The sequence below is a fragment of the Rhinoderma darwinii genome, chromosome 3 (assembly GCF_050947455.1).
Source record: "Rhinoderma darwinii isolate aRhiDar2 chromosome 3, aRhiDar2.hap1, whole genome shotgun sequence".
Classification (NCBI taxonomy): Eukaryota; Metazoa; Chordata; class Amphibia; order Anura; family Rhinodermatidae; genus Rhinoderma; species Rhinoderma darwinii.
In genome coordinates this window covers 382,361,813-382,384,417 of record NC_134689.1, presented here as the reverse complement: position 1 = coordinate 382,384,417, position 22,605 = coordinate 382,361,813, and the positions used below count along the sequence as shown (strand labels likewise).

Genomic DNA, 22,605 nt, shown 5'->3' with positions numbered 1-22,605 from the left:
ATACATGTATAATGATGAGCGGTGTCTCTATATACTGATAATATACATGTATAATGATGAGCGGTATCTCTATATACTGATAATATATATGTATAATGATGAGCTGTATCTCTATATATTGATAATATACATGTATAATGATGAGCTGTATCTCTATATACTGATAATATACATGTATAATGATGAGCTGTATCTCTATATACTGATAATATACATGTATAATGATGTGCGGTATCTCTATATACTGATAATATACATGTATAATGATGAGCGGTATCTCTATATACTGATAATATACATGTATAATGATGAGCTGTATCTCTATATACTGATAATATACATGTATAATGATGAGCGGTGTCTCTATATACTGATAATATACATGTATAATGATGAGCGGTATCTCTATATACTAATAATATACATGTATAATGATGAGCGGTATCTCTATATACTAATAATATACATGTATCATGATGAGCGGTGTCTATATACTGATAATATACATGTATAATGATGAGCTGTATCTCTATATACTGATAATATACATGTGTAATGATGAGCTGTATCTCTATATACTGATAATATACATGTATAATGATGAGCTGTATCTCTATATACTGATAATATACATGTATAATGATGAGCGGTGTCTCTATATACTGATAATATACATGTATAATGATGTCCGGTATCTCTATATACTGATAATATACATGTATAATGATGAGCGGTGTCTCTATATACTGATAATATACATGTATAATGATGAGCTGTATCTCTATATACTGATAATATACATGTATAATGATGAGCGGTATCTATATACTGATAATACACATGTATAATGATGAGCGGTATCTCTATATACTGATAATATACATGTATAATGATGAGCGGTGTCTCTATATACTGATAATATACATGTATAATGATGAGCGGTGTCTCTATATACTGATAATATACATGTATAATGATGAGCTGTGTCTCTATATACTGATAATATACATGTATAATGATGAGCGTTCTCTCTATATACTGATAATATACATGTATAATGATGAGCGGTATCTCTATATACTGATAATATACATGTATAATGATGAGCGGTATCTCTATATACTGATAATATACATGTATAATGATGAGCGGTGTCTCTATATACTGATAATATACATGTATAATGATGAGCGGTGTCTCTATATACTGATAATATACATGTATAATGATGAGCTGTATCTCTATATACTGATAATATACATGTATAATGATGAGCGGTGTCTCTATATACTGATAATATACATGTATAATGATGAGAGGTGTCTCTATATACTGATAATATACATGTATAATGATGAGAGGTGTCTCTATATACTGATAATATACATGTATAATGATGAGAGGTGTCTCTATATACTGATAATATACATGTATAATGATGAGCTGTATCTCTATATACTGATAATATACATGTATAATGATGAGCGGTATCTCTATATACTGATAATATACATGTATAATGATGAGCGGTATCTCTATATACTGATAATATACATGTATAATGATGAGCTGTATCTCTATATACTGATAATATACATGTATAATGATGAGCGGTGTCTCTATATACTGATAATATACATGTATAATGATGAGCAGTGTCTCTATATACTGATAATATACATGTATAATGATGAGCGGTATCTCTATATACTGATAATATACATGTATAATGATGAGCGGTGTCTCTATATACTGATAATATACATGTATAATGATGAGCGGTATCTCTATATACTGATAATATACATGTATAATGATGAGCGGTATCTCTATATACTGATAATATACATGTATAATGATGAGCGGTATCTCTATATACTGATAATATACATGTATAATGATGAGCGGTGTCTCTATATACTGATAATATACATGTATAATGATGAGCTGTATCTCTATATACTGATAATATACATGTATAATGATGAGCGGTGTCTCTATATACTGATAATATACATGTATAATGATGAGCGGTATCTCTATATACTGATAATATACATGTATAATGATGAGCGGTGTCTCTATATACTGATAATATACATGTATAATGATGAGCGGTGTCTCTATATACTGATAATATACATGTATAATGATGAGCGGTGTCTCTATATACTGATAATATACATGTGTAATGATGAGCGGTATCTCTATATACTGATAGTATACATGTATAATGATGAGCGGTATCTCTCTATGTACACAAGGACAAAACTGGCTATGTCTTCAAGGGGTTAAATTTCATCCAGTAACAGCCAGCCTATCCAGACAGTAGGAGAACATCTATGATGCAATAGCTACTGCTTCCATATGATGTCATTGATGATGTCATAGACAGTACTAGTTTACATGTGTAGCAGGTTTATCATCACTTTGCACTTGATATTTGATCAGTGTGTTTCGTTTTGCTATTTATTGGCTATTTATATAATTTCTGACAATAATATCCTGACCAGGACTGTGATTGACAGGTGAGACGCAGCATTTTATCACTTCTCAGCTATGATGTCTGTGTTATTAGTTATACATGTTACAGGACACAATAATGTGTGGATGGAAATGGCAGTTCTCAAGTATCTACTAGAACAGACCTGTCAGGAGAGGTGACAGATCCTCTTTATTTTATACTTTTCGGTATGGCGTCTGCTTGTCCTGTTTAGTTGAAGTGGAAACTCCCTGATTTCTTGTATCTTCACTGTTTAATATTTTATTATCTCCTAATAACAAGGACATTATTTTATTTTCTCAGTCACTTTGGGGAGAATTTGGGGAGAGGAGATTCTTCCAATAAGGTAAATTCTCTTTCACTGCCTCTCTATCTAGATATTTATATAACAAGTTACATGTGTGTACAAGCAGCAAATCTCTCATTATAACTATTATCAGACGCTCTATTCCTAAGCACGTGCTAATCTTCAGTTATATGACATCCTGTGACCGTGTCCTATTCTCAGACTATAGGCTGTAATAACAAAGTCTATACATAGAGTGGCATAGTATAGCCTGACAGGATAGCCTGTATTCTGCTGACTTACGAGAACTATGATGAGGAATATGAGCTCCATGGTGACATAAAGTTGCCCGTGATTTGCTGTTAACTGGCAGCATTACTTGGACTTACAGACAACTTCAATGTTTCTCTGTAGAGAAAGAATTGCTGGGAAGCTTACAACCAATTTTTATAAGGTTCCTTGCAACTTTTTTTGCCTTGGAGAAACATTGAAGTCGCCTACGAGGCATGTTAATGGCAATATTTTACAGCAAGGTGCGGGCAGCTGCGTGTTACCATGGAGCCCCAGCCTAATACAGGCAGATATACTGGTTGGAAAGGTTCTACCTATTTACCCCAATACTGGGGCAGTTCTCATTGATATGTACATTTATATACCAGGATAGTGGAGTGCACTGTCTTCTCTATAAAATCCCCTATTTACCATTTCCCTTTAATATTCATGTTCCACATTTGTCACATTACAGAGGTTTTCTCTGATCGTTGCTTTTTCTCTATTTTCATTATAGGAGAATATGATGAGGTCACAACCAGCACCTCCACCTCCTTCACCAAATGACTCCATCATGGAGAATGACGCTGAGGTATTTTCTATAGACATTAATATATGAAGACTAATATAAAGTGCTATAGTAAGAAGAATCATATTATGTATAGGGCTGGATCTTAGAACAGGGCTCCTCTGTAATACACAACGTTCTTCTATACTGTGTCCTGGTGAGATCTGATGCACATTTCAGGCTACAGTGAATATAAACTGCATGTATCTGGGGGTAGAGGTCTCCTCAAGGCCAGGAAGCTGCAGCATAAGCCTCCATAGGAAGTTTACATTTGCTTTCCATAGAAGACGTTGCTGTTAGACTTTCACTGAGATGGATCTAATAACCGCTGATAATAAACTTACAAACATGTAAAGTGAAAGTGTGGCTGTTGACTTTTATATGATATTCTCCCATATTGTCTCTACAGATAAAAGCACAAGACCCAGGGCCACAACTTCCTGGCCAGTGCCTTGAATACAGAGAACAGGTTAGATTAATTTATTTTTTATGTCATTACTTATAATGTTTATTTCATTACTTAAAGAGGCTCTGTCACCACATTATAAGTGCCCTATCTTCTACATAATGAGATCGGCGCTGTAATGTAGGTGACAGCAGTGCTTTTTATTTCTAAAAACAATCTATTTTAAACCAGTTTATGAGCGATTTTTCGCTTTATGCTAATGAGTTTCTTAATGCCCAACTGGGTGTGTTTTTACTTTAGACCAAGTGGGCGTTGTACAGAGGAGTGCATGACGCTGACCAATCAGCATCATACATTTCTCTCCATTCATTTACACTGCACTAGCGATATAGATATATCGCTATGTGCAGCCTCATAAACAAACACTAACATTACTGTAGTGTCCTGATAATGAATATACATGAAATCCAGCCTGGACGTGATGTGTATTCAGAATCCTGACATGTCTGTAGCGTCTCTGTGAGATTTACAGCAAGGCAAACTTAATCTCGCGAGATTACGATGTAACCTGTAATTTCAAACGAGATTACGCTTTCCTTGCTGGAATCTCACAGAAAAGATTCAGAAGTGTCAGGATTATGAATAAACATCACGTCTAGGCTGGTAGTGATGTATATTCATTATCAGGACACTGTAGTAATGTTAGTGTTTGTGTATGTGGCTGCACATAGTGATAGAACTATATCGCTAGTTCAGTGTAAATGAATGGAGACAAGTGTATGACGCTGATTGGTCAGCGTCATACACTCCTCTGTACAATGCCCACTTGGTCTAAAGTAAAAACACGCCCACTTGGGCATTAAGAAACTCATTAGCATAAAGCTAAAAATCGCTCATAAAGTGGTTTCAAATAGATTGTTTTTCTAAATAAAAAGCATTACTGTCACCTACATTATAGCGCCGATCTTCTTATATAGGAGACAGGGCACTTATAATGTGGTGACAGAGCCTCTTTAATTCAGTTTGGAAAAACATATCATTGGTGATCCTGTAAACCGGGTAAATCACGCTGGTTATATTCCTCCACAACAACCCTACAACCCTCTTCCCCAAAGCCAGGCCCCCGCCTAAGGGGGCAATGGATATGTAGATAGATTTCACATGTTCCAAAAACAGACTAGTAAATACATAGAGAGAGATTTTACAATCTGAATTTAGCATTTCCATCTATGAATGTAAGAAACAATCCCCTGTAGTATTAGCAGAACATGAAATATCTGGAAATATTATTATACAGAACACTACTCCTCAACCGAAAACATTATTCCAAGAAGGAGTTCATGGACTTTACCAGACGTCATATGGGTCAATGTTACAATAAATAATGAAGAACATCTGATGTAAAGATGATATAGATATGGATTAAACTCATTCATGCTTTTATTTCAGCGTCAACCAAGAGTTACATCTCAGCTCTTTGAACATTACACCTCTGAGGTTTGTACCTATCTATCTATCTATCTATCTATCTATCTATCTATCTATCTATCTATCTATCTATCTATCTATCTATCTATCTATCTATCTATCTATCTATCTATCTATCCCATATCTATCTATCTATCTATCTATCTATCTATCTATCTATCTATCTATCTATCTATCTATCTATCTATCTATCTATCTATCTATCTATCTATCTATCTATCTATCTATCCCATATCTATCTATCTATCTATCTATCTATCTATCTATCTATCTATCTATCTATCTATCTATCTATCTATCTATCTATCTATCTATCTATCTATCTATCTATCTATCTATCTATCTATCTATCTATCTATCCCTCTATCCCTCTATCCCTCTATCCCTCTATCCCTCTATCCCTCTATCCCTCCATCTATCTATCTATCTATCTATCTATCTATCTATCTATCTATCTATCTATCTATCTATCTATCTATCTATCTATCTATCTATCTATCTATCTATCTATCTATCTATCTATCTATCTATCTATCTATCATCATCTTTCTCATATCTATCTATCTATCTATCTATCTATCTATCTATCTATCTATCTATCTATCTATCTATCTATCTATCTATCTATCTATCTATCTATCTATCTATCTATCTATCCCATATCTATCTATCTATCTATCTATCTATCCCATATCTATCTATCTATCTATCTATCTATCTATCTATCTATCTATCTATCTATCTATCTATCTATCTATCTATCTATCTATCTATCTATCTATCTATCTATCTATCCATCTCTCTCTCTATCTTAGACTATTTTGGCTTCCTTCTCATTTTTACGTTTTTCTACAAATACTTGATCTTACGTGGCGGTCTAGCGTTTAGCAGGTGGTGGGGGATCAAATTAAGTAAACATAACAGGATGTACATTTGCTATGACAATGGGAAACATGAAATTGACTATAACATAGCCGTAAAGATATTCCAAAGATGAAATAGAAGTGTAGTTGAGCAGTCCAGAAGTCAGGATTCAAAAAGACACAGATGGGGGACCAGGGAAGGAACATAAGCATAGTTAAATAAGCCAGTGATGTAGCAGTGCCGGGTATGTGGTACAGTAGTGGGTAATTCAGGAGGGTAGTCAGGGTTGAGTAGCAGCGATTAAGCAGTGCCGATATGTGGTACATATGTGTATATTTCAAGAGGGTAGCCGAACAAGCAAGAGTTCAGTAACAGTGATGTAGCAGTGCCGGGAATGCAGTGTAGTAGCGGATAATTTAGGGGAGTAGTCCGACAAGCCAGGGTTTTATCAACAGTGATGTAGCAGTGCCGGGTATGCAGTGTAGTAGCGGATTATTTAGGGGTGTATGTAGTCAGACAAGCCAGGGTTTTATCAACAGTGATGTAGCAGTTCCGGGTATGCGGCACAGTAGTAGGTAATTCAAGAGGGCAGTCATATAAGTCAGGGTTCAGTATCAGTGATGTAGCAGAGCTGAGGATGCGGCACAGTGGGGCCAGGAGTTTCTAATGCATATGTGAACATTGCCATAGATTGTATATTAACCCTTATATGGCATCATTACTCTGGGTGGATGTCAATGATGGGCCATTTGTGATTACTTATATGTGGGTTTATGTAGCAGGATACATTTATGTCCTGTCTCTTTATAGTAATATAATGTCAGTATGTCACATTTGTTAGATTATAGTCGTGTATTCTTATGTTTTCTCCCTGTTCTCTATGTTTACTATAGGAGAATGAGGTGAGGCCACCGCCACCAACACTACATGACCGGGATGGCTCCCCTGAGGTAATAGCAGTTCTCATTTATCAGGATTTGGCAGTTGCGATGCGCTAATGTTAATAACATGTGAAATACAATCCTTACTACTGACCTGTAATCCAGAGCCGCCATTATTTTGGATGGCACCTTGTGCAGAACCTTCTATTGATGCCCCCCCTCATTGGATTACTATATAGTCCAGTCATACTAATATGTATATAAGGTTATTTGTACAATCATACAGTATACAGATAACACCGCCCAAACAATAAACTAGAGAAGAAGACACGTCCTGTGCAGCTTCCATTCTAAAAGTCCGGCCACCAATTGTGGGATCACGGGGTGCAAGTAATGTCAAAAGGCCAGCTCTGCTGTAACTCATTCTCGTAATCTCTGATTTTATTGGGGCAATAGTCTTTACCATTTTATGGGTATTGGAAACGTGTTCTGTAAAGTGATGAATCACGCTTCTCTATCTCGTGGTCTGATGGACGAGTCTGGCTTTGGTGAATGCCAGGAGAACGTTACCTGCCTGACAGCATTGTGCCAGCTATAAAGTGTGGTGGTGGAGGGATGATGAAATGGGGTTGTTTTTCAGAGGTTTGGCCCCTTAGTTCTAGTGAAGGAAAATCTTAATGCTTCAGCATACCAAGACATTTTAGACAATTGTAACTTCCAACTTTGTGGGAACAGTTTGTGGTTTGGCCCTTTTCTTTTCAGCATGACTGTGTCCCAGTGCACAAAGCAAAGTCCATAAAGACATGGTTGGTTGGGTGAGTTTGGTGTGGAGGAACTTGACTGGCCACACAGGGCCCTGATCTCAACCCCACCCAACACCTTTGGGACAGTTTTGACTGGCCCCCCTCCCGTGTCCCACACACAGCCCCCCTTGTAGATAGTGCCCCCCTGTATATTGTGCCATACAAGCCCCCTGTAGATTGTGCTATACAGCCTCCATGTAAACAGTGCTATACATCCCCCTGTGGATAGTGTCACACCCACTTGTAGATAGTGCCACCCTTCCCCCCCCCCCCCGGTAGATAGGGCCCCCATTCCCCCGTGAAGACAGTGCTATACAGCCCCCCTTGTAGATAGTGCCCCCCTGTATATTGTGCCATACAAGCCCCCTGTAGATTGTGCTATACAGCCTCCATGTAAACAGAGCTATACATCCCCCTGTGGATAGTGTCACACCCACTTGTAGATAGTGCCACCCTTCCCCCCCCGGTAGATAGGGCCCCCATTCCCCCGTGAAGACAGTGCTATACAGCCCCCCTTGTAGATAGAGCCCCACAGTCCCCTTGTAGATAGTGCCATACAGCCCCCCTTGAAGATAGTGCCATACATCCCCCTGTAGATAGTGCCCCCCACTTTCCCCTTGTAGATAGTGCCCCCATCTCCCCATTGTAGATAGTGTCATAGAGCCCCCTTGTAGATAGCACCCCCACCTCCCCCTTGTAGATAGTGCCATACAGCCCCCTGTAGATAGTGCCATACAGCCCACCCTGTAGATAGCGCCCCCCTACCTAGCAAATAAAACAAAAAAAATTCTACTCACTTAGGCCCCGTTCCCACGACGAACAGAGCTGGTCTAAAGCATCTTCAATGCCGTCGGTGTGATCCAGTGACGTCTTCACACGGGCCTGTGCAGGGAACCTGTCCCTGCTGCGCCTGATAAGTTGCCGGCCGAACGTGGCCTGTTAGCCTAGTAAATGGCTGAGCAGGGAGATACCTCCATGCTCTGCCATAGGGTTTAATAGTATCTGCGTCCTAAGGACGCAGATACTATTGAATGTGGCGTCACTACCGCTGTAGGCTGTCCATCTCATGCCGCTGGCCCCGTAGAAGCCGCTATGGTAGTTACGTCACTGCTTTGGGAAGTACTAGAACGGAGATTGCAAACCAGGCCTCTCATCCAACATCAGTATCTGACCTCACAAATGCTCTTCTGAATAAATGGGTAAAAAAATCCCACAGATACACTGAAATCATGTAGAAAACCTTCTCAGAAGAGTGGAGGCTGGTTAAGCTGCAAAGGGGGGACCAAGTCCATATTAATGTCTATGGATTTAGGATGGGATGTCATAAAAGCTCCTGTAGGTGCAATGTGTAGGTGTCCCAATACTTTTGTCCATGTAGAGTGTGTATGTATATGGCAATATTTACCAATATTGTTTCTTCCATTTAAAGATTTATTTATCCTTTGATGAAAAAGTACAACATATTCTTATTTTACTTTATCGTCATACTATTTTATTTTGCAAACTCTTTTTCTGAGCTTCCTCAGCATTTCCTTACTCTACCACAGTAACATATAGGGTAACTCTAACTATGGGTCTCTCCTTTATCTCATATTATACTCAGATAAATGATGGCTCATCGTCAGATATAGACGAGAGCTCAGAATCCGATGCTACCACAACATCCGCCACCAGCCCGAGCGGGTCCATCGACTCAAGTCAAGGGATTTCTCCTTCACAATATCAGGTAACATAACTACTCTAATCTTAATCTGATATTTTGCCTCCTTAGTCCTGGTTTAGTTCTGGGTGTATTTGCTATTGGTGTATAGAATTCTATGGTAACTAGTGGATTCTGACTACAAACAGTCTCTTCTGCAGTCAGGTCAGTAGAGGCTCCCCTTAAGAAAGGGAGGATCGAGGTGACATCTCTTCTGTTTATGGCATGGAGTGGGACGCTCTGGCTTGTCTTTCATTAAAGCCAAAATATTTTAAGGGCACCAATTACCCTACTGAAAACCTTTGTGCTTAACAGTCATGCCAACCCTGCATGACATTACCATTATCACCTCCTGCAGGCTGTCCGCCATGACATTACCATTATCACATCCTGCAGGCTGTCCACCATGACGTTACCATTATCACGTCCTGCAGGCTGTCCACCATGATGTTACCATTATCACCTCCTGCAGGCTGTCCACCATGACGTTACCATTATCACATCCTGCAGGCTGTCCACCATGACGTTACCATTATCACATCCTGCAGGCTGTCCACCATGACGTTACCATTATCACATCCTGCAGGCTGTCCACCATGACGTTACCATTATCACATCCTGCAGGCTGTCCACTATGACGTTACCATTATCACATCCTGCAGGCTGTCCACCATGACGTTACCATTATCACATCCTGCAGGCTGTCCACCATGACGTTACCATTATCACATCCTGCAGGCTGTCCACCATGACGTTACCATTATCACGTCCTGCAGGCTGTCCACCATGACGTTACCATTATCACATCCTGCAGGCTGTCCACCATGACGTTACCATTATCACCTCCTGCAGGCTGTCCACCATGACGTTACCATTATCACCTCCTGCAGGCTGTCCTCCATGACGTTACCATTATCACATCCTGCAGGCTGTCCACCATGACGTTACCATTATCACATCCTGCAGGCTGTCCGCCATGACGTTACCATTATCACATCCTGCAGGCTGTCCACCATGACGTTACCATTATCACGTCCTGCAGGCTGTCCACCATGACGTTACCATTATCACATCCTGCAGGCTGTCCACTATGACGTTACCATTATCACATCCTGCAGGCTGTCCACCATGACGTTACCATTATCACCTCCTGCAGGCTGTCCACCATGACGTTACCATTATCACCTCCTGCAGGCTGTCCATCATGACGTTACCATTATCACATCCTGCAGGCTGTCCACCATGACGTTACCAATATCACCTCCTGCAGGCTGTCCATCATGACGTTACCATTATCACATCCTGCAGGCTGTCCACCATGACGTTACCAATATCACCTCCTGCAGGCTGTCCACCATGATGTTACCAATATCACCTCCTGCAGGCTGTCCATCATGACGTTACCATTATCACATCCTGCAGGCTGTCCACCATGATGTTACCAATATCACATCCTGCAGGCTGTCCACCATGACGTTACCATTATCACATCCTGCAGGCTGTCCACCATGACGTTACCATTATCACATCCTGCAGGCTGTCCACCATGACGTTACCAATATCACCTCCTGCAGGCTGTCCACCATGACGTTACCATTATCACCTCCTGCAGGCTGTCCACCGTGACGTTATCATTATCACCTCCTGCATGCTGTCCACCATGATGTTAGCATTATCACCTCCTGCAGGCTGTCCACAATGACATTACCATTATCACATCCATCCTGCGGGCTGTCCACCATGACGTTATCATTATCACCTCCTGCAGGCTGTCCACCATGATGTTACCAATATCACCTCCTGCAGGCTGTCCACCATGATGTTACCAATATCACCTCCTGCAGGCTGTCCACCATGATGTTACCATTATCACCTCCTGCAGGCTGTCCACCATGACGTTATCATTATCACCTCCTGCAGGCTGTCCACCATGATGTTACCATTATCACCTCCTGCAGGCTGTCCACAATGACGTTACCATTATCACATCCATCCTGCAGGCTGTCCACCATGACATTACCATTATCACATCCTGCAGGCTGTCCACCATGACGTTACCATTATCACCTCCTGCAGGCTGTCCACCATGACGTTAGTACTATCACATCCTGCAGGCTGTCCACCATGACGTTACCATTATCACATCTTGCAGGCTGTCCTCCATGACATTACCATTATCACCTCCTGCAGGCTGTCCACCATGACGTTACCATTATCACCTCCTGCAGGCTGTCCACCATGACATTACCATTATCACCTCCTGCAGGCTGTCCACCATGACATTACCATTATCACATCCTGCAGGCTGTCCTCCATGACGTTACCATTATCACCTCCTGCAGGCTGTCCACAATGACGTAACCATTATCACATCTTGCAGGCTGTCCTCCATGACATTACCATTATCACCTCCTGCAGGCTGTCCACCATGACGTTACCATTATCACCTCCTGCAGGCTGTCGTCCATGACATTACCATTATCACCTCCTGCAGGCTGTCCATCATGACGTTACCATTATCACCTCCTGCAGGCTGTCCTCCATGACGTTACCATTATCACATCCTGAAGGCTGTCCCCCATGACGTTACCATTATCACCTCCTGCAGGCTGTCCACCATGATGTTACCATTATCGCATCCTGCAGGCTGTCCACCATGACATTACCTTTATCACCTCCTGCAGGCTGTCCACCATGACGTTACCATTATCACATCCTGCAGGCTGTCCTCCATGACGTTACCATTATCACATCCTGCAGGCTGTCCACCATGACGTTACTATTATCACATCCTGCAGGCTGTCCACCATGATGTTACCAATATCACCTCCTGCAGGCTGTCCACCATGATGTTACCAATATCACATCCTGCAGGCTGTCCACCATGATGTTACCATTATCACCTCCTGCAGGCTGTCCACCATGATGTTACCAATATCACCTCCTGCAGGCTGTCCACCATGATGTTACCAATATCACATCCTGCAGGCTGTCCACCATGACATTACCATTATCACATCTTGCAGGCAGTCCACCATGATGTTACCATTATCACCTCCTGCAGGCTGTCCACCATGACGTTACCATTATCACCTCCTGCAGGCTGTCCACCATGACGTTACCATTATCACCTCCTGCAGGCTGTCCTCCATGACATTACCATTATCACCTCCTGCAGGCTGTCCTCCATGACATTACCACTATCACCTCCTGCAGGCTGTCCACCATGAAGTTACCATTATCACCTCCTGCAGGCTGTCCTCCATGACGTTACCATTATCACATCCTGAAGGCTGTCCCCCATGACGTTACCATTATCACCTCCTGCAGGCTGTCCACCATGATGTTACCATTATCGCATCCTGCAGGCTGTCCACCATGACATTACCATTATCACCTCCTGCAGGCTGTCCACCATGACATTACCATTATCACATCCTGCAGGCTGTCCTCCATGACGTTACCATTATCACATCCTGCAGGCAGTCCACCATCACATTACCATTATCACCTCCTGCAGGCTGTCCACCATGACGTTACTATTATCACATCCTGCAGGCTGTCCACCATGACGTTACCATTATCACCTCCTGCAAACTGTCCACCATGACGTTACCAATATCACCTCCTGCAGGCTGTCCACCATGATGTTACCAATATCACCTCCTGCATGCTGTCCACCATGATGTTACCAATATCACATCCTGCAGGCTGTCCACCATGATGTTACCATTATCACCTCCTGCAGGCTGTCCACCATGACATTACCATTATCACATCTTGCAGGCAGTCCACCATGATGTTACCATTATCACCTCCTGCAGGCTGTCCACCATGACGTTACCATTATCACCTCCTGCAGACTGTCCACCATGACGTTACCATTATCACATCCTGCAGGCTGTCCACCATGACGTTATCATTATCACCTCCTGCAGACAGTCCACCATGATGTTACCATTATGACATCCAGAAGGCAGTCCACCATGACGTTACCATTATGACATCCTGCAGGCTGTCCACCATGACGTTACCATTATGACATGCTGCAGGCTGTCCTCCATGATGTTACCAATATCACCTCCTGCAGGCTGTCCACCATTACGTTACCATTATCACATCCTGCAGGCTGTCCACCATGACGTTACCATTATCACCTCCTGCAGGCTGTCCACAATGACGTAACCATTATCACATCTTGGAGGCCGTCCTCCATGACATTACCATTATCACCTCCTGCAGGCTGTCCACCATGACATTACCATTATCACCTCCTGCAGGCTGTCCACCATAACGTTATCATTATCACCTCCTGCAGGCTGTCCACCATGATGTTACCATTATCACCTCCTGCAGGCTGTCCACAATGACGTTACCATTATCACATCCATCCTGCAGGCTGTCCACCATGACATTACCATTATCACATCCTGCAGGCTGTCCACCATGACGTTACCATTATCACCTCCTGCAGGCTGTCCACCATGACGTTAGTACTATCACATCCTGCAGGCTGTCCACCATGACGTTACCATTATCACATCTTGCAGGCTGTCCTCCATGACATTACCATTATCACCTCCTGCAGGCTGTCCACCATGACGTTACCATTATCACCTCCTGCAGGCTGTCCACCATGACGTTACCATTATCACATCTTGCAGGCTGTCCTCCATGACATTACCATTATCACCTCCTGCAGGCTGTCCACCATGACGTTACCATTATCACCTCCTGCAGGCTGTCCTCCATGACATTACCATTATCACCTCCTGCAGGCTGTCCATCATGACGTTACCATTATCACCTCCTGCAGGCTGTCCTCCATGACGTTACCATTATCACATCCTGAAGGCTGTCCCCCATGACGTTACCATTATCACCTCCTGCAGGCTGTCCACCATGATGTTACCATTATCGCATCCTGCAGGCTGTCCACCATGACATTACCATTATCACCTCCTGCAGGCTGTCCACCATGACATGACCATTATCACATCCTGCAGGCTGTCCTCCATGACGTTACCATTATCACATCCTGCAGGCTGTCCACCATGACGTTACTATTATCACATCCTGCAGGCTGTCCACCATGATGTTACCAATATCACCTCCTGCAGGCTGTCCACCATGATGTTACCAATATCACATCCTGCAGGCTGTCCACCATGATGTTACCATTATCACCTCCTGCAGGCTGTCCACCATGATGTTACCAATATCACCTCCTGCAGGCTGTCCACCATGATGTTACCAATATCACATCCTGCAGGCTGTCCACCATGACATTACCATTATCACATCTTGCAGGCAGTCCACCATGATGTTACCATTATCACCTCCTGCAGGCTGTCCACCATGACGTTACCATTATCACCTCCTGCAGGCTGTCCACCATGACGTTACCATTATCACCTCCTGCAGGCTGTCCTCCATGACATTACCATTATCCCCTCCTGCAGGCTGTCCTCCATGACATTACCACTATCACCTCCTGCAGGCTGTCCACCATGAAGTTACCATTATCACCTCCTGCAGGCTGTCCTCCATGACGTTACCATTATCACATCCTGAAGGCTGTCCCCCATGACGTTACCATTATCACCTCCTGCAGGCTGTCCACCATGATGTTACCATTATCGCATCCTGCAGGCTGTCCACCATGACATTACCATTATCACCTCCTGCAGGCTGTCCACCATGACATTACCATTATCACATCCTGCAGGCTGTCCTCCATGATGTTACCATTATCACATCCTGCAGGCTGTCCACCATCACATTACCATTATCACCTCCTGCAGGCTGTCCACCATGACGTTACTATTATCACATCCTGCAGGCTGTCCACCATGACGTTACCATTATCACCTCCTGCAAACTGTCCACCATGACGTTACCAATATCACCTCCTGCAGGCTGTCCACCATGATGTTACCAATATCACCTCCTGCAGGCTGTCCACCATGATGTTACCAATATCACATCCTGCAGGCTGTCCTCCATGACGTTACCATTATCACATCCTGAAGGCTGTCCCCCATGACGTTACCATTATCACCTCCTGAAGGCTGTCCCCCATGACGTTACCATTATCACCTCCTGCAGGCTGTCCCCCATGACGTTACCATTATCACCTCCTGCAGGCTGTCCACCATGACGTTACCATTATCACCTCCTGCAGGCTGTCCACCATGACGTTACCATTATCACCTCCTGCAGGCTGTCCTCCATGACATTACCATTATCACCTCCTGCAGGCTGTCCTCCATGACATTACCACTATCACCTCCTGCAGGCTGTCCACCATGAAGTTACCATTATCACCTCCTGCAGGCTGTCCTCCATGACGTTACCATTATCACATCCTGAAGGCTGTCCCCCATGACGTTACCATTATCACCTCCTGCAGGCTGTCCACCATGATGTTACCATTATCGCATCCTGCAGGCTGTCCACCATGACATTACCATTATCACCTCCTGCAGGCTGTCCACCATGACATTACCATTATCACATCCTGCAGGCTGTCCTCCATGACGTTACCATTATCACATCCTGCAGGCAGTCCACCATCACATTACCATTATCACCTCCTGCAGGCTGTCCACCATGACGTTACTATTATCACATCCTGCAGGCTGTCCACCATGACGTTACCATTATCACCTCCTGCAAACTGTCCACCATGACGTTACCAATATCACCTCCTGCAGGCTGTCCACCATGATGTTACCAATATCACCTCCTGCATGCTGTCCACCATGATGTTACCAATATCACATCCTGCAGGCTGTCCACCATGATGTTACCATTATCACCTCCTGCAGGCTGTCCACCATGACATTACCATTATCACATCTTGCAGGCAGTCCACCATGATGTTACCATTATCACCTCCTGCAGGCTGTCCACCATGACGTTACCATTATCACCTCCTGCAGACTGTCCACCATGACGTTACCATTATCACATCCTGCAGGCTGTCCACCATGACGTTATCATTATCACCTCCTGCAGACAGTCCACCATGATGTTACCATTATGACATCCAGAAGGCAGTCCACCATGACGTTACCATTATGACATCCTGCAGGCTGTCCACCATGACGTTACCATTATGACATGCTGCAGGCTGTCCTCCATGATGTTACCAATATCACCTCCTGCAGGCTGTCCACCATTACGTTACCATTATCACATCCTGCAGGCTGTCCACCATGACGTTACCATTATCACCTCCTGCAGGCTGTCCACAATGACGTAACCATTATCACATCTTGGAGGCCGTCCTCCATGACATTACCATTATCACCTCCTGCAGGCTGTCCACCATGACATTACCATTATCACCTCCTGCAGGCTGTCCACCATAACGTTATCATTATCACCTCCTGCAGGCTGTCCACCATGATGTTACCATTATCACCTCCTGCAGGCTGTCCACAATGACGTTACCATTATCACATCCATCCTGCAGGCTGTCCACCATGACATTACCATTATCACATCCTGCAGGCTGTCCACCATGACGTTACCATTATCACCTCCTGCAGGCTGTCCACCATGACGTTAGTACTATCACATCCTGCAGGCTGTCCACCATGACGTTACCATTATCACATCTTGCAGGCTGTCCTCCATGACATTACCATTATCACCTCCTGCAGGCTGTCCACCATGACGTTACCATTATCACCTCCTGCAGGCTGTCCACCATGACGTTACCATTATCACATCTTGCAGGCTGTCCTCCATGACATTACCATTATCACCTCCTGCAGGCTGTCCACCATGACGTTACCATTATCACCTCCTGCAGGCTGTCCTCCATGACATTACCATTATCACCTCCTGCAGGCTGTCCATCATGACGTTACCATTATCACCTCCTGCAGGCTGTCCTCCATGACGTTACCATTATCACATCCTGAAGGCTGTCCCCCATGACGTTACCATTATCACCTCCTGCAGGCTGTCCACCATGATGTTACCATTATCGCATCCTGCAGGCTGTCCACCATGACATTACCATTATCACCTCCTGCAGGCTGTCCACCATGACATGACCATTATCACATCCTGCAGGCTGTCCTCCATGACGTTACCATTATCACATCCTGCAGGCTGTCCACCATGACGTTACTATTATCACATCCTGCAGGCTGTCCACCATGATGTTACCAATATCACCTCCTGCAGGCTGTCCACCATGATGTTACCAATATCACATCCTGCAGGCTGTCCACCATGATGTTACCATTATCACCTCCTGCAGGCTGTCCACCATGATGTTACCAATATCACCTCCTGCAGGCTGTCCACCATGATGTTACCAATATCACATCCTGCAGGCTGTCCACCATGACATTACCATTATCACATCTTGCAGGCAGTCCACCATGATGTTACCATTATCACCTCCTGCAGGCTGTCCACCATGACGTTACCATTATCACCTCCTGCAGGCTGTCCACCATGACGTTACCATTATCACCTCCTGCAGGCTGTCCTCCATGACATTACCATTATCCCCTCCTGCAGGCTGTCCTCCATGACATTACCACTATCACCTCCTGCAGGCTGTCCACCATGAAGTTACCATTATCACCTCCTGCAGGCTGTCCTCCATGACGTTACCATTATCACATCCTGAAGGCTGTCCCCCATGACGTTACCATTATCACCTCCTGCAGGCTGTCCACCATGATGTTACCATTATCGCATCCTGCAGGCTGTCCACCATGACATTACCATTATCACCTCCTGCAGGCTGTCCACCATGACATTACCATTATCACATCCTGCAGGCTGTCCTCCATGACGTTACCATTATCACATCCTGCAGGCTGTCCACCATCACATTACCATTATCACCTCCTGCAGGCTGTCCACCATGACGTTACTATTATCACATCCTGCAGGCTGTCCACCATGACGTTACCATTATCACCTCCTGCAAACTGTCCACCATGACGTTACCAATATCACCTCCTGCAGGCTGTCCACCATGATGTTACCAATATCACCTCCTGCAGGCTGTCCACCATGATGTTACCAATATCACATCCTGCAGGCTGTCCTCCATGACGTTACCATTATCACATCCTGAAGGCTGTCCCCCATGACGTTACCATTATCACCTCCTGCAGGCTGTCCACCATGATGTTACCATTATCGCATCCTGCAGGCTGTCCACCATGACATTACCATTATCACCTCCTGCAGGCTGTCCACCATGACATGACCATTATCACATCCTGCAGGCTGTCCTCCATGACGTTACCATTATCACATCCTGCAGGCTGTCCACCATGACGTTACTATTATCACATCCTGCAGGCTGTCCACCATGATGTTACCAATATCACCTCCTGCAGGCTGTCCACCATGATGTTACCAATATCACATCCTGCAGGCTGTCCACCATGATGTTACCATTATCACCTCCTGCAGGCTGTCCACCATGATGTTACCAATATCACCTCCTGCAGGCTGTCCACCATGATGTTACCAATATCACATCCTGCAGGCTGTCCACCATGACATTACCATTATCACATCTTGCAGGCAGTCCACCATGATGTTACCATTATCACCTCCTGCAGGCTGTCCACCATGACGTTACCATTATCACCTCCTGCAGGCTGTCCACCATGACGTTACCATTATCACCTCCTGCAGGCTGTCCTCCATGACATTACCATTATCCCCTCCTGCAGGCTGTCCTCCATGACATTACCACTATCACCTCCTGCAGGCTGTCCACCATGAAGTTACCATTATCACCTCCTGCAGGCTGTCCTCCATGACGTTACCATTATCACATCCTGAAGGCTGTCCCCCATGACGTTACCATTATCACCTCCTGCAGGCTGTCCACCATGATGTTACCATTATCGCATCCTGCAGGCTGTCCACCATGACATTACCATTATCACCTCCTGCAGGCTGTCCACCATGACATTACCATTATCACATCCTGCAGGCTGTCCTCCATGACGTTACCATTATCACATCCTGCAGGCTGTCCACCATCACATTACCATTATCACCTCCTGCAGGCTGTCCACCATGACGTTACTATTATCACATCCTGCAGGCTGTCCACCATGACGTTACCATTATCACCTCCTGCAAACTGTCCACCATGACGTTACCAATATCACCTCCTGCAGGCTGTCCACCATGATGTTACCAATATCACCTCCTGCAGGCTGTCCACCATGATGTTACCAATATCACATCCTGCAGGCTGTCCACCATGATGTTACCATTATCACCTCCTGCAGGCTGTCCACCATGACATTACCATTATCACATCTTGCAGGCAGTCCACCATGATGTTACCATTATCACCTCCTGCAGGCTGTCCACCATGACGTTACCATTATCACCTCCTGCAGACTGTCCACCATGACGTTACCATTATCACATCCTGCAGGCTGTCCACCATGACGTTATCATTATCACCTCCTGCAGACAGTCCACCATGATGTTACCATTATGACATCCAGAAGGCAGTCCACCATGACGTTACCATTATGACATCCTGCAGGCTGTCCACCATGATGTTACCAATATCACCTCCTGCAGGCTGTCCACCATTACGTTACCATTATCACATCCTGCAGGCTGTCCACCATGACGTTACCATTATCACCTCCTGCAGGCTGTCCACAATGACGTAACCATTATCACATCTTGGAGGCCGTCCTCCATGACATTACCATTATCACCTCCTGCAGGCTGTCCACCATGAAGTTACCATTATCACCTCCTGCAGGCTGTCCACCATGACATTACCATTATCACCTCCTGCAGGCTGTCCACCATGTAGTTACCATTATCACCTCCTGCAGGCTGCCCACCATGATGTTACCATTATCACATCCTTCAGGCTGTCCTCCATGACGTTACCATTATCACCTCCTGCAGGCTGTCCCCCATGATGTTACCAATATCACCTTCTGCAGGCTGTCCACCATGATGTTACCATTATCACATCCTGCAGGCTGTCCACCATGACGTTACCATTATCGCATCCTGGAGGCTGTCAACCATGACATTACCATTATCACCTCCTGCAGGTTGTCCACCATGACGTTACCATTATCACCTCCTGCAGGCGGTCCACCATGGCTCAGTCTATTCTCCACATTACAGTTCATCAGCTTCTATTAGTTATAATGAGTCCCCCCATAACTTGTCTGCAACTTCCACCTGACCCTCCCCAACCGCAACAACCAAAACTTTTAGTTTCGGAACTGCCCTTCCCTTGGGCTTAGAAGGCTAATGCCGCCATATAACTCAACATGATGTGCTCAAAATGTTACATGGTGGCAAATGTACTATGGGGAAAACTACAGATAAATAAAGGATGAATCAACTGAATCCTACAGGTTAAACAGTTATAGAAAATATCAAATTAACAGTTGTCTAGCAAGAAACAGGTAATGGCCGAGGTAGGGGATGAAGGAGATTTTTCTGCTATTTCTTCTGGTAAGAGAGAGGATATAGGGGGTTATTTCTCCTCATGAACTCCACACTTTCCACAGTAAAACACCATTCACACAGACAGACCCCTACTTCTAAAACCACCCCACCCTGAAACCATTTAATGAAATACGGTCAATAGTTACTACAGGAGTAGTCATGTCCCACTTCGCTTAGTACTGGGGGGGGGGCAATAGTGACGGGGTGGGAAGAATTCAGCTGCTTCAGTGTAGTAAAGAATTATCACACATGGAGGGGGGTGAGTAGGAGTAGTATGTGCCACAATGCAGTTTTCTATGATGAGACAGTGATCATATAGTGATTGGGACAGGGGTGTATTCAGCACTGATAAAAGGCAAAGTTAAAGAAACCTGAAAAAATTGATTTAAAAAAAATAATTAAAAAAAATGGGTTGTTCAGACATGGCAGAATTGCTGCAGATGTTTAGTTCCGCACAGCAAATCTGATACATGTGAATGAGGTTTTCAAAACCCCATCCACACATAGTGAATAAATTCTGCCCAGAAATATGAGCATGCTGCAAATTTTCTGTTGCGGAAAAGTCACATATTTTCACTATGGATTTTACCCTTTTCATAGATTGAAATCTGCAGCACAATCCAAGACAAAATCGACATAAAACACATGTGGATATTGGTGTGGATTTGCAGCGGTATTTGCTGGAAAAACTCTGTACGTCTGAACACATCCTTAAAGGGAACCTGTCACCAGCATTTCACCTATTAAACCAGCAATACCTGGTGGTAGTGGGTGAAAAATCATTTCTATATAACCTATAATTGTCTTCTTAGTCGGCTCTGTAGCTTTAGTATTCAGTTTTTTAATGTTCCCACACTGTATGCTAATGAGAAGAAAAGAGTCAGATCTTCATTTGAAAAGAGTCATATTTTCATTCCTCAAGTCTTTCCGAGTTTCCCCGGCCTCCTTACTTTTGATTGACAGCTCCTCGCCTTCCCCCAGCACACAAAATCCTGCAGTTGTGCAATGATGTCCTCTTCTGGTGTGTGCGCACAAAGGGACTCCGGATTATTACGATAAAAAGCGCAAAATGTTTGCAGACCGTTATTTACAGTCGGTGGAGGATTTTAGGAGCAGGGATACCGGCAATGAACTTTTGATAGCAGCGGCCAGTGAGGGATATGTAAAGCTCAATAGGTGAAATGCTGGTGACAGGTTCCCTTTAAAGAGGCTCTGTCACCAGATTTTGCAACCCCTATCTGCTATTGCAGCAGATCGGCGCTGCAATGTAGATAAGAGTAACGTTTTTATTTTTAAAAAACGAGCATTTTTGGCCAAGTTATGACCATTTTTGTATTTATG

The 22,605-nt window shown here is 43.9% G+C and overlaps 1 protein-coding gene across 1 annotated transcript in view; it reads left to right on the top strand.

Moving 5' to 3' along the window:
• The first annotated feature begins 2,447 nt into the window (after window positions 1–2,447).
• Window positions 2,448–22,605, top strand: part of LOC142748320 (uncharacterized) — a 35,143-nt gene continuing 14,985 nt past the window's right edge. Inside the window, exons 1-7 of the mRNA XM_075855412.1 lie at window positions 2,448–2,528; window positions 2,807–2,849; window positions 3,577–3,651; window positions 4,037–4,096; window positions 5,483–5,530; window positions 7,279–7,335; window positions 9,673–9,795. Of these exons, the coding sequence (XP_075711527.1) occupies window positions 3,583–3,651; window positions 4,037–4,096; window positions 5,483–5,530; window positions 7,279–7,335; window positions 9,673–9,795 (357 nt within the window). The 5' untranslated portion in view covers window positions 2,448–2,528; window positions 2,807–2,849; window positions 3,577–3,582. The remainder of the gene's footprint in view (window positions 2,529–2,806; window positions 2,850–3,576; window positions 3,652–4,036; window positions 4,097–5,482; window positions 5,531–7,278; window positions 7,336–9,672; window positions 9,796–22,605) is intronic.